General features: G+C 45.4%; 1 protein-coding gene across 1 annotated transcript in view; it reads right to left on the bottom strand.

The window, feature by feature from the left end:
• Window positions 1-14,509, bottom strand: part of XPO4 (exportin 4) — a 517,538-nt gene that overhangs the window by 45,000 nt on the left and 458,029 nt on the right. Inside the window, exons 17-18 of the mRNA XM_069202267.1 lie at window positions 11,997-12,290; window positions 9,683-9,863 (exon numbers count right to left, since the gene is read on the bottom strand). Of these exons, the coding sequence (XP_069058368.1) occupies window positions 9,683-9,863; window positions 11,997-12,290 (475 nt within the window). The remainder of the gene's footprint in view (window positions 1-9,682; window positions 9,864-11,996; window positions 12,291-14,509) is intronic.

Genomic DNA, 14,509 nt, shown 5'->3' with positions numbered 1-14,509 from the left:
TTCAAGGCAGTGGTGTAAGTAATTATGATGGGCTGTACAATTTATTTGTGAAAGAACACCTGTTAAGTAATTGTTTCAATGATAAACTGCATCAGCATCTGGTAGACCTAGGACCAATTTCTCCCCAAGAATTGGGAAAGAAGGCGGACCATTGGGTCAAGACAAGGGTGTCCAAAACTTCCACAGGGGGTGACCAAAAGAAAGGGGTCACAAAACCTCCCCAGGGGAAAGGTGGTGAGACAGCCAAAAATAAAAATAATAAAGAGTCTTCTACAGGCCCCCAAAAACCTGCACAGGAGGGTGGGCCCAGAGCCTCTTCACAAACCAATCCTGGGTACAAGGGTAAAAACTTTGATCCCAAAAAGGCCTGGTGTCGAAACTGTAGTCAGTCTGGACACCAAACTGGAGACAAGGCCTGTCCCAAGAAAAGTTCCACTCCAAACTCCAATCCAGGTAACACTGGAATGGCTAGTCTCCAAGTGGGATCAACAGTGTGCTCAGAGCAAATCAGGGTCCACACTGAAGCTACTCTAGTCTCTGAGGGTGGGGTGGATTTAGCCACACTAGCTGCCTGGCCTCCTAACATGCAAAAATACAGGCAGCAGCTCTTTATTAATGGGACAAGTGTAGAGGGCCTGAGGGATACAGGTGCCAGTGTCACCATGGTGACAGAGAAACTGGTTTCCCCTGGCCAATACCTGACTGGAAAAACTTATACAGTCACCAATGCTGACAATCAAACTAAAGCACATCCCATGGCAATGGTAACTTTAGAATGGGGAGGGGTCAATGGCCTGAAACAGGTGGTGGTCTCCTCAAACATCCCAGTAGACTGTCTGCTTGGAAATGACCTGGAGTCCTCAGCATGGGCTGAGGTAGAACTAAAAACCCATGCAGCCATGCTGGGTATCCCTGAACTGGTGTGTGTAAAAACAAGAGCACAATGCAAGGCACAGGGTGAAAAAGTAGAGCTGGAGTCTGGAAGAAAGGCCCAGCCTACCAAGAGAAAAGGAAAGTCAGTTGGGAAACCAACTGCAACACAGTCAGAAAAAGAGAACCTCTCTTCTCAGGAAGAAGTTCTGCCCTATGAGGGAACTGAGCCTTTGGAGCTTGAACCTTATCAGGTTGAGCTCTTAGGCCCAGGGGGACCCTCAAGGGAGGAGCTGTGTAAGGGACAAGAAACCTGTCCCTCTCTTGAAGGCCTTAGGCAGCAAGCTGCTGAAGAGTCCAAGGGCAAGAAAAATGGAACACATAGGGTCTATTGGGAAGATGGACTCCTGTACACTGAGGCCAGAGACCCCAAACCTGGTGCCACTAGGAGAGTGGTAGTGCCTCAGTCGTTCAGAGAGTTTATTTTGACCTTAGCCCATGATATTCCCCTTGCTGGGCATTTGGGACAAACCAAGACGTGGGAGAGGTTAGTCAACCACTTCTACTGGCCCAATATGTCCCAGAAGGTTAAGGAGTTTTGCCTCTCCTGCCCCACCTGTCAATCCAGTGGTAAGACAGGTGGGCACCCAAAGGCCCCCCTCATTCCACTTCCAGTGGTGGGGGTCCCCTTTGAAAGAGTGGGTGTGGACATAGTTGGTCCACTGGAACCTTCCACAGCCTCAGGAAATATGTACATCCTAGTAGTAGTGGATCATGCTACTAGGTATCCTGAAGCTATTCCCCTTAGGTCGACTACTGCCCCTGCAGTAGCCAAGGCCCTCATTGGTATCTTTACCAGAGTGGGTTTCCCTAAGGAGGTGGTGTCTGACAGAGGTACCAACTTCATGTCAGCATACCTAAAGCACATGTGGAATGAGTGTGGAGTGACTTACAAATTCACTACACCATACCATCCACAAACTAATGGCTTAGTTGAGAGATTCAACAAGACATTAAAAGGCATGATCATGGGGCTCCCAGAAAAACTCAAAAGGAGATGGGATGTCCTCTTGCCATGTCTGCTTTTTGCTTACAGAGAGGTGCCACAGAAGGGAGTAGGATTCTCACCCTTTGAACTTCTGTTTGGCCACCCTGTAAGGGGACCACTTGCTCTTGTTAAAGAAGGCTGGGAGAGACCTCTTCATGAGCCTAAACAAGACATAGTGGACTATGTACTTGGCCTTCGCTCTAGAATGGCAGAGTACATGGAAAAGGCAACCAAAAACCTTGAGGCCAGCCAACAGCTCCAGAAGTTTTGGTATGACCAAAAGGCTGCACTGGTTGAGTTCCAACCAGGGCAGAAAGTCTGGGTTCTGGAGCCTGTGGCTCCCAGGGCACTCCAGGACAAATGGAGTGGCCCTTACCCAGTGCTAGAAAGGAAGAGTCAGGTCACCTACCTGGTGGACCTGGGCACAAGCAGGAGCCCCAAGAGGGTGATCCATGTGAACCGCCTTAAGCTCTTCCATGACAGGGCTGATGTGAATCTGTTGATGGTAACAGATGAGGATCAGGAGGCAGAGAGTGAACCTCTCCCTGATCTTCTGTCATCAGACCCAAAAGATGGCTCAGTAGATGGAGTGATCTACTCAGACACCCTCTCTGGCCAACAGCAAGCTGATTGTAGGAGAGTCCTACAACAGTTTCCTGAACTCTTCTCCTTAACCCCTGGTCAGACACACCTGTGTACCCATGATGTGGACACAGGAGACAGCATGCCTGTCAAAAACAAAATTTTTAGACAGTCTGACCATGTTAAGGAAAGCATCAAGGTGGAAGTCCACAAGATGCTAGAATTGGGAGTAATTGAGCGCTCTGACAGCCCATGGGCTAGCCCAGTGGTCTTAGTCCCCAAACCTCACACCAAAGATGGAAAGAAAGAGATGAGGTTTTGTGTGGACTACAGAGGGCTCAACTCTGTCACCAAGACAGATGCTCATCCAATTCCTAGAGCTGATGAGCTCATAGATAAATTAGGTGCTGCCAAATTCTTAAGTACCTTTGACTTGACAGCAGGGTACTGGCAAATAAAAATGGCACCTGGAGCAAAAGAGAAAACAGCATTCTCCACACCTGATGGGCATTATTAGTTTACTGTTATGCCCTTTGGTTTAAAGAATGCCCCTGCCACCTTCCAAAGGTTGGTGAATCAAGTCCTTGCTGGCTTGGAGTCCTTTAGCACAGCTTATCTTGATGATATTGCTGTCTTTAGCTCCACCTGGCAGGATCACCTGGTCCACCTGAGGAAGGTTTTGAAGGCTCTGCAAACTGCAGGCCTCTCTATCAAGGCATCCAAATGCCAGATAGGGCAGGGAACTGTGGTTTACTTGGGCCACCTTGTAGGTGGAGGCCAAGTTCAGCCACTCCAACCCAAGATCCAGACTATTCTGGACTGGGTAGCTCCAAAAACCCAGACTCAAGTCAGGGCATTCCTTGGCTTGACTGGGTATTACAGGAGGTTTGTGAAGGGATATGGATCCATTGTGACAGCCCTCACTGAACTCACCTCCAAGAAAATGCCCAAGAAAGTGAACTGGACTGTGGAATGCCAACAGGCCTTTGACACCCTGAAACAAGCAATGTGCTCAGCACCAGTTCTAAAAGCTCCAGATTATTCTAAGCAGTTCATTGTGCAGACAGATGCCTCTGAACATGGGATAGGGGCAGTTTTGTCCCAAACAAATGATGATGGCCTTGACCAGCCTGTTGCTTTCATTAGCAGGAGGTTACTCCCCAGGGAGCAGCGTTGGAGTGCCATTGAGAGGGAGGCCTTTGCTGTGGTTTGGTCCCTGAAGAAGCTGAGACCATACCTCTTTGGGACTCACTTCCTAGTTCAAACTGACCACAGACCTCTCAAATGGCTGATGCAAATGAAAGGTGAAAATCCTAAACTGTTGAGGTGGTCCATCTCCCTACAGGGAATGGACTTTATAGTGGAACACAGACCTGGGACTGCCCATGCCAATGCAGATGGCCTTTCCAGGTTCTTCCACTTAGAAAATGAAGACTCTCTTGGGAAAGGTTAGTCTCATCCTCTTTCGTTTGGGGGGGGGGGGTTGTGTAAGGAAATGCCTCCTTGGCATGGTTGCCCCCTGACTTTTTGCCTTTGCTGATGCTATGTTTACAATTGAAAGTGTGCTGAGGCCTGCTAACCAGGCCCCAGCACCAGTGTTCTTTCCCTAACCTGTACTTTTGTATCCACAATTGGCAGACCCTGGCATCCAGATAAGTCCCTTGTAACTGGTACTTCTAGTACCAAGGGCCCTGATGCCAAGGAAGGTCTCTAAGGGCTGCAGCATGTCTTATGCCACCCTGGAGACCTCTCACTCAGCACAGACACACTGCTTGCCAGCTTGTGTGTGCTAGTGAGAACAAAACGAGTAAGTCGACATGGCACCCCCCTCAGGGTGCCATGCCAGCCTCTCACTGCCTATGCAAGTATAGGTCAGTCACCCCTCTAGCAGGCCTTACAGCCCTAAGGCAGGGTGCACTATACCATAGGTGAGGGTACCAGTGCATGAGCATGGTACCCCTACAGTGTCTAAACAAAACCTTAGACATTGTAAGTGCAGGGTAGCCATAAGAGTATATGGTCTGGGAGTTTGTCAAACACGAACTCCACAGCACCATAATGGCTACACTGAAAACTGGGAAGTTTGGTATCAAACTTCTCAGCACAATAAATGCACACTGATGCCAGTGTACATTTTATTGCAAAATACACCCCAGAGGGCACCTTAGAGGTGCCCCCTGAAACTTAACCGACTGTCTGTGTAGGCTGACTAGTTCCAGCAGCCTGCCACACTAGAGACATGTTGCTGGCCCCATGGGGAGAGTGCCTTTGTCACTCTGAGGCCAGTAACAAAGCCTGCACTGGGTGGAGATGCTAACACCTCCCCCAGGCAGGAGCTGTGACACCTGGCGGTGAGCCTCAAAGGCTCACCCCTTTGTCACAGCCCAGCAGGGCACTCCAGCTTGCTGGAGTTGCCCGCCCCCTCCGGCCACGGCCCCCACTTTTGGCGGCAAGGCTGGAGGGAACAAAGAAAGCAACAAGGAGGAGTCACTGGCCAGTCAGGACAGCCCCTAAGGTGTCCTGAGCTGAGGTGACTCTAACTTTTAGAAATCCTCCATCTTGCAGATGGAGGATTCCCCCAATAGGGTTAGGATTGTGACCCCCTCCCCTTGGGAGGAGGCACAAAGAGGGTGTACCCACCCTCAGGGCTAGTAGCCATTGGCTACTAACCCCCCCAGACCTAAAAACGCCCTTAAATTTAGTATTTAAGGGCTACCCTGAACCCTAGAAAATTAGATTCCTGCAACAACAAGAAGAAGGACTGCCCAGCTGAAAACCCCTGCAGAGGAAGACCAGAAGACAACAACTGCCTTGGCTCCAGAAACTCACCGGCCTGTCTCCTGCCTTCCAAAGAACTCTGCTCCAGCGACGCCTTCCAAAGGGACCAGCGACCTCTGAATCCTCTGAGGACTGCCCTGCTTCGACGACGACAAAAAACTCCCGAGGACAGCGGACCTGCTCCAAAAAGACTGCAACTTTGTTTCAAGAAGCAGCTTTAAAGAACCCTGCAACTCCCCGCAAGAAGCGTGAGACTTGCAACACTGCACCCGGCGACCCCGACTCAGCTGGTGGAGAACCAACACCTCAGGGAGGACCCCCGGACTACTCTACGACTGTGAGTACCAAAACCTGTCCCCCCTGAACCCCCACAGCGCCGCCTGCAGAGGGAATCCCGAGGCTTCCCCTGACCGCGACTCTTTGAAACCTAAGTCCCGACGCCTGGAAAAGACCCTGCACCCGCAGCCCCCAGGACCTGAAGGACCGGACTTTCACTGCAGAAGTGACCCCCAGGAGTCCCTCTCCCTTGCCCAAGTGGAGGTTTCCCCGAGGAAGCCCCCCCTTGCCTGCCTGCAGCGCTGAAGAGATCCCTTGATCTCCCATTGACTAACATTGTGAACCCGACGCTTGTTCTTACACTGCACCCGGCCGCCCCCGCGCCGCTGAGGGTGAAATTTCTGTGTGGGCTTGTGTCCCCCCCGGTGCCCTACAAAACCCCCCTGGTCTGCCCTCCGAAGACGCGGGTACTTACCTGCAAGCAGACCGGAACCGGGGCACCCCCTTCTCTCCATTCTAGCCTATGCGTTTTGGGCACCACTTTGGACTCTGCACCTGACCGGCCCTGAGCTGCTGGTGTGGTAACTTTGAGGTTGCTCTGAACCCCCAACGGTGGGCTACCTTGGACCAAGAACTGAACCCTGTAAGTGTCTTACTTACCTGGTAAAACTAACAAAAACTTACCTCCCCCAGGAACTGTGAAAATTGCACTAAGTGTCCACTTTTGAAATAGCTATTTGTGAATAACTTGAAAAGTATACATGCAATTGAAATGATTCAAAGTTCCTAATGTACTTACCTGCAATACCTTTCAAACAAGATATTACATGTTAAATTTGAACCTGTGGTTCTTAAAATAAACTAAGAAAAGATATTTTTCTATACAAAACCTATTGGCTGGATTTGTCTCTGAGTGTGTGTACCTCATTTATTGTCTATGTGTATGTACAACAAATGCTTAACACTACTCCTTGGATAAGCCTACTGCTCGACCACACTACCACAAAATAGAGCATTAGTATTATCTATTATTACCACTATTTTACCTCTAAGGGGAACCCTTGGACTCTGTGCATGCTATTCCTTACTTTGAAATAGCACATACAGAGCCAACTTCCTACAACACATTTATCATACATGAACTCCAAGCAGACATGTTAAAGACAAAATATTTGTAGGACAGAGATAAAAGAAACCAAACCCAGAACTGTTCAAAGTTCTTCAAGCTACACAAATGTAGTTTAAAATGGGGGCAGACAGTTCAGATAGCTTACATATCACATTTGTATTCCAAAGACAAAGCTCGCTCCGCCCCTTTAAAGAATATCCTTTCAGAGGTACAAATGGTTATTTTGGGAAAGCGCCTATTGGCATAGGATGAACCAGTAATTCTAGTTTCTAAGATCTCTAGTATAGAAGCGGTGACAAAAGCAAGTATTCCAAATACTTGTGCTGTACACCTTTGGTAGGTAGGTGAGGTGGGTCACGAATGAGTGCAGCTGATGTAAAATTCTCTGCACGCAATAATTTCTACAATACACATAAAACATACAACAAACTCCTAACATCTTACTTAATGAGGACTACATGAGCATTTTCTATACAAATGGGTCTTCACAACCTGCAGTTAGTACTCAACAGTAATACTCTGAGGCTTCAGCTGCAGTGCAGGGAGTTCCTGAAGATGGCAAACCTAAATCAATGCGTGCGCGCACACGCATCAGAACTTTAGGTGAGTGCATTACACAGCTCACAGAAATTCATGTCTTGTTGCTTGTACTACAGAAGGCCGACCCGCGAGTTCCAACAGTAATAGCGTTGGATTCATCATTCTGTGTACAAGGATACATTGTCAACTTAGCACACTGGCAAATGAGCACATTGAAAGATTCAAAAGGGGAATCAATAACAAAAATGAAAGCTTCCTTTGACTCATGTTCAACGCACCACGCCCTATAAACATGAAGGAATTTATGCTAAAGGGAACTATGCAGTCAATTAAGGCAGCAGTTCACATTTTTTAAGTATCTGTGGGTAACCAGACCTCAAACCAAGACTGACACAGATACTGTAATGGTGTCTTTACCTGGAGTGGGAGGTTGACATACTCCTGATGAGCAGGTCAGATAAGAACTGATTAAAGTTGCTCATGAGGGGTTAGCGTATGCTCATGGTGGCATGACTCCCAGTGGAACCATTTTCCGGCAAAGATACTGGTGGCTGTATTTGCCTAAACAAAATAAAAATGATGTACACCAATGTACCATTTGCCAACAAATAAAACACTACTATTCCAAAACCAGCTTAGGCTCCCCTTACTATCTCTAACTGCCTGTTTGAGGTAAATTTCCTCAATCATATTTGGCCCATCATCAGTAAATTGATATACATACATATTGGTTGCTGAGGTGATTTCCTCAGGAACTAGCAACTAATCTTTAGCCTGCTAGTTTCTACCACTGAAGCAAGCTCTTCTACCCAACTGCAAGACAAATCCCTTCAACAGTAAAAGGTTCCCCATGGTTGGAAAGGTCACTCATGTACAGAGCAAATGACCCCCAGAAAGAATTAGGGCTCCACATTAGAAACCCATAGATTTCGGATGTCTTATTTGTGGCTTACTGCTTGGCCAGAGAAGAGGTGAATTATCATGTGCATGGACAATGTGTCAGTGGTGTAGTACATCAATCATCTTCAATTCAATGCACAGTTGACAGTGTTTTTCAGGTGGTGTCTGGATCCTTTAACAAAAGCAATGGATGTTTACCTGCAGGACTGAACCTGAAACAAATTATGTGCTTTCAACTCTGTGTGCTCACACAGAGGGTGCTATCAGACATGGAGATAGGTTGCCTTGATAAATTTTGCCACACCATACCATTAGAGGCAGGCATTGTTTCTATGTCTTCAGAAACAAAACTGGGCTTTTACAATCCTCCATCCTATGGTCGCAGCTGACTGCAGACAGGCATCAGGATCTTGAGACATCAAAGAGCAACATATTCACAATTTTGCAATATTAAAAGTTTTGGATTTGTTCTTCCTTGGTCAGATCACATTATTTGTCCCTTAAAGCGAGTAAGAATTCCCTGCTACTGTATATGGTGCCATGTAAAAGAGTTTTGGATATCCAAGCTTTACACAACAGATAGATCTTGGAATTGATGATTGTAATGTTAAACTACCTTTAACATCAAACCTGCCTTAGCCAATCACACAAGATAATTAAATGTTGTGTAGTTAAGTGCAAGAAGACAAGCAAGAATAAAAACAGATGGCTCTCAATCAACTGCTGATTTAATTAATGAAGTCTTCACTCCAAGCTAATCCCTAACCCCGGCTGAATATCAAACTGATTATGCAGTAATATGGAATGTTAGAAAATGGTGCTCATTCTAGAATCCAAGGTCGACTTTGTGAAAGGTAAAATGGAGGACAGGGTCAAAACTGCTGACTGGCTAAAGAATTCACTCTTTAATAAATTCAGTTTTATACCCAGAGGGTACATGGCTTCATTGTTGCAGACTGTCATAGCTCAAGTGAAGGAATGACTGAATTAGATCATAGACAAAGAGGCAAGCCTTAGCACCCATCTGGTTAAAAAGATGATGTAAAACTGTACTTAGATTGAATATTAAGACAGTTCTATTACATTCCGGAACAGTACAGAAATCAACAGCAAACAGGCCTGGGAGTGTTCCGAAAAAGACGACTTGGGCACAGTCTCAAGAATCAAGACTGGGAGATCAAGGTGAAGTGAGAAGTTGGGCTATGGAAAATAAATATTTCAGCAGGTATAAGGCGACTACTGGTGGTCACATGTTTTATAGTTAAATAGCTTACTAGTCCTCTACGTTTCTGTGAAATTGAACCTTCCACTTGGTGGCTTTGTTATTTTGTGATTTACTGCAGTCAGAAATAAAGACTGGTGATCATTAGATTTGCCCAATGTATTTTGTAGGATACAATAATCACATTTAACCCTAAAGTACAAATATATCTGATTAGTATTTATAAAATCTAAATTCACAGATATTTTACTTGGGCGTTCCAAGTAAGTGGGATCACACTTGAACTCTTTGCAGGGCAGACATGAAAGCATGGCTCAGAATAGTGAGCATTCTGTACCTGTATCACTGAAGTCAATAAACTCTTTTGAGAGGAGATTTGTAAGAAGCTCCATAATGAGAAGAAGATCCTGGTACTGGTCCTCTTCTGCAGTGACGTCAATTCGCTTGCGCCCCATATTATTTTTGGAATAAACCTGTAGCAAAGTCAGGCAAGCTTCATACAGGGTCATTGCCTTCGACTGCAAACAGAAACAGAAAAGGAAATTGGTAAATATACTACAAACAGTGGTTAAAAGTGTAAACACTTATTTCTACATGAAACAGTCTTGCATTTGGTACCTCAGTTATCATCTGGTTACATGAAGGGAACCTTTTGGCGAGGTGTAGTCTTGTCTGAACATAATTTTAGAAGTGTATATAAGTTAAGCTTCCAGCCACCTTATTCCTAAATGAATAGCTGCACACCCAAGAGACACCTCGCAGGGCCTACTGGTGTGTGCAGGCCAAGTTACATCTACACAGAAAATGTGCCTGTGCTTTGCAAAGACAGAGGCCCTCATTATGACTTTGGCGGTCTTTTACAAATACTGCCGAGCCGCTGCCGGCCTTCTGACCGCCATCTTAAGAGTACTGAAAGATGTCTGCCACAATTTGGGTGGAAATCCTCCAGCAGTCATGCTGGCGGTCGGCGGCGCACAGGCACTTACAACGCCGTCACCGCTCGACCAAAAGGACTCTGCCCGCCATATTGCGAGCAGTAATATGGTGTGGCGGTGTCCTGATGGCGGGGCGCTGCCGGTGGTGGAAGCGCCTGTTCTCATTTCCCTGGAGGACGACCTCCTCGCCAGACAAGGTCTAAGTCGATCGTTTGACAGGGGAGGGTGGGGGGTGTAGTGTGCGCATGTGTGAATGGGTGTTGTCTGCATGTGTGAATGTAAGTGTATATGGGTGTTTGAATGCGTGTATGAATGTGTATGTGTGTGTGTATTAATGCATGTATGATTGTTGAAGTGAGTGCGTGCGGGAATGTTTGTGTGAAAGCGTGTCTGTTGGTGTGAGTGAATGAGTATGTATGAGTGTGAGTAAATGAGTATGTGTGAGTGAATGAGTATGTGTGAGTGAAGGAGTGTGTGTATGTATGTGTGTGAGTGAATGATTATGTGTGAGTGAAGGAGTTTATGTATTCATGGGAGTGGATGCATGTATGTAAGTGTTGGTGAATGTGTATGCAGGGTGTGTATGGATGTGTGCGCGCGCGTATGGGGGGAGGGAGTTGCTGACATGGAAGGGGGTGGGGGTGCTGACATGTAAGGGAGGAGATGCTGACATGGAAGAGGGGTGCTGAGGGCAGGGAGTGGGGGGAGTCGTCATCTGCCGGCGACAGGAAAGGAATCTCCTGTTGCCAGCAGCCTTTCCGTCTGAGCTTTTGTGGTGGTGCTACCGCCGCGGAATCCCTGGCGGAAAGCCAATTCACAATACCGCCCACGGTCTTCAGTGGACAGCCGGCCTGGAGGTGCTGTCCTCCGGCCCGGCTGTCCTACCGCCCTAGCGGTACCAGCAGGGATGTGGTGGTTTGGCACAAGCCAAACTGCTACACTCATAATGTGGCAGTCTTCACTGATGGCCCGTTGGGGGTGAGACCTCCACCGCGGCCCTGGTGGTCTTCAGACCAGACCACCAGGGTCATAATGAGGGCCACAGTGTAATCAAATATTTTCTTGTTACCAGGTCAAATTACTCCAGGTAGAAAAGGAGAGCAGTTTGTAACAAGGTCGAGCAATTCCTGAAAAAAGCAAACGAGGTGGTGTCATTGAGAGAGGAAGGTATACTAGTAAAAAGAAATGACAGACAAGAAAGTGAAAGACAGTGGTTGTGATTAAAGTAAGACATAAGTCAAAATGTATGATTCAAGGGAAAAAGCAATAGAAGTGATAGAATGTTCTATGGGAGGAGAAGTATAAAGGTGAAAAATGACAGAGTAAGGAACGGCAACAAAGGAAAACATGAAAAGGGTAAAAGTATTGCTTGACAGAGAAAGTAAACTATAGAAGTGATAGGAAGAGAGGAAATAGTCACAAAGTATAGGATGGAAAAAAGGAAGTCCTAGGAAAAAAAAAAAGTAATTGGATAAAGAGGAGAAAAAAATAACATACATTGGAAGTCAGAAAGAAAGTGATAACAACTAAACAGTCCTTGTTCACTTTATAAAGTAATGTCAAGAACAAAGGCCCAATTAATGTGATGAGGTTTTGCAATCTGAAATGTTGTCAAACCTTTTGGTTGGTTATCTCACTGATTACATAAGAGAAAACGGGTATAAACTAAGTCAACATTTATTGTAGTAGACATCTGGGATATTTGCCTATGCTTACCTCTCCAAGGTAACATATCTGTTTATGTGCAACTTCAACAAAAACCTCAATTATGAGGTTAACAGTCTCTGGAGTGTTCTTATAAACCTCCATCAGTCCAATGCAATTTGTAAGAAAGTCCATTAAAAAATTAAAGAGAATAGCAACATTGTCAATCTGGGTGGCCTCTGCGATGCCACAGAGTGCCTCCAAAGTGGCAGTGATCTCCTGTTTCACCTCCTCCTCCTGGCAGATCTGCTGAAAGTTCTCTTGGTTTATCACATTCAGAAATCGCTGCTGAAGCGGCTGCAGTACCTAAATAGCAAATTAACATATAAATAAATACAAATGTGATATATACAGATCAATAACTTATAGATTTAACTTCATGCAAAATTCAAATTAGTAACAGTCGTTTCAACTGATTCTGGAGCTCAACTCATTCAAACAGAGTATATATGCCAAATAGAGCAGTGGTTCCCAACCTGGGGGAACCATCTGGGGTCCACGGAGCCTCCTCAGGAGGTCAGTGACTGCTTATAAAGTTTGATAATATTAACAGATTAGGTCCCCAGCTTTCAGTAATGACTCAGTGGGAGGGCTGGAGGGTAGGATTCCAAGAATGATTCAGTGGTGATTCCCGGTTCCAGTACGGATGAAGTGAGGGTCCACGGAAGTCAAAAGGTTGGGAACCACTGAACTGAGTGGTTTCTTTTTACGACTTTCAAAGCTAAGATAGTTATTTTTTCCTTCTGGCTTATTGGTGTTGTATTGCATTTTTTTCTCACTCAACTCCTGACTACAAAGTTATTGGCCATCTTATAATACTTTTTGCCATTTTGTTTTAATCAATGCTCCATCATAGTGATCTGTAGGAAGTGATCTGCTCCTGGGCAATAAAGGAGTGGACATGGAGTCCTCATGTCTGCTGTTAAATGCACACAGGTAACTTCCACTGCATTGTGAACCAAGCAAACCAATACCACTCACTGTGTCTGAAATATGTGGGACTATACAAGGCTTAATCATGTAAACACTGCTCTCACTAAGGGAAGTTTAGTAAATATGGGATATGGAGAAATTTGAAATTTCATGCACAACGGGCTGTTCATATTCTGCTGTCTACAATAATGGACAATGGGGACAGCCAGTTTCAGGTTCAGCTAATGGGAGGCAAACTGAACAGAGCTTTCACTATTTACTCCAAAGCACTTCTCTAGCACCCATGAAAGTCTTCTGCTTTTCAACATAAATGTTGCTGTTCTGCTCAATAACATTCCTCACTCAAAAATCCTACTATAGTATGAATTTGTACAAATTACTCTGTACAGTAGCTGAAATCTCTGGGTTAAAGTAAAGAGCTCTCCAGTGTTTGCCAACATTTTATAATTCCAGCAGAAGCAGTAACTGATGTTTCAGACCCTTTGGAATTCAAGCCCACAAGAGCCATGGTGGTATCAAAATAAACACTTCAGGATGCACACTGCTATATCTATTAATCCTGCACTTGTGTGTAATAAGTCCTCCCTTTAAAAGGAGGTAGTCTGCTGTGCTAGCTACTCCCTGTGTGGTGCAAGGAACACACCCATTAACAGTGAGGTTTGTGTCTGCTGTGCCCATGTTCATGTGAGCAGAATAACTAACCCCTTCTGAATTACTTCTAGGAACGGTATTTGTGAAAAAGAAGACCCAGATTTATTGTACCAACTTATCAATAAGCCATCCATTTCATGGGTACTTATATCTGGAATTTTTGCATTTTTGCTTCTAATTGTTGTAAATAAATCTGCATCTGGACTTCTGCACCAACAGCATTTCTCTACAGTGCCTTGATTTACTTGTCATCGATACGTTTCTATAATGTAGAAATACGAGTCTGCACATTGTCTTCCAGTCTTTGGATATGTGGTGTCAAACTTATCTGTCTTTGTAATGCATAAGGTACTTGAGGTGGCTGGAGTCAATTCAATAAAACTTTTTTTGTCAAAAATACCATTTAGATACAAGCATTGTATTGAAAAATGCAACCATCAAAATAAATTTGCTAACACCAAGGAAACACCAGCATTCATAACCATATAAAAATATGATAACATATCTTAACTGGCTCTACACCCAATAGGGAATGGGCTACTTAAAGAAGGTAAAATAGCATTATCCCCAAAGCATACACAACCTTTACAAGAGTCTCAAACAACAAACTGCAGCATCAATACAATGTGGTACCTCGTAGAACTATAAACCACCTCATGTGAGGGGACTACACTAAGCTCATTATCATGCAAATGCATGGGGAGATATTTACACTTCAGGGTATCCAGGTTCATGATATAAGATTTCATAGGGGGGGGGGGGGGGGGGGGGGGGGCATAAATCAAGGTTATCCTTGAAAACGTCTACCAGAATCCCATTGGGGCCAGGAGCCTTGTTGCTCTTACTAATAAGGATGGCATGAAGTACTTCCTTCACAGTGAATACGAGGGGCTCACTGTTAGTTATACACCTCAAATAGGAAGATTCCAAATTATCCACCT

This window comes from Pleurodeles waltl, chromosome 8, assembly GCF_031143425.1.
Source record: "Pleurodeles waltl isolate 20211129_DDA chromosome 8, aPleWal1.hap1.20221129, whole genome shotgun sequence".
Classification (NCBI taxonomy): Eukaryota; Metazoa; Chordata; class Amphibia; order Caudata; family Salamandridae; genus Pleurodeles; species Pleurodeles waltl.
Note: the sequence above shows the minus strand (reverse complement) of the source record. Positions and strands in the feature narration are given on the sequence as shown.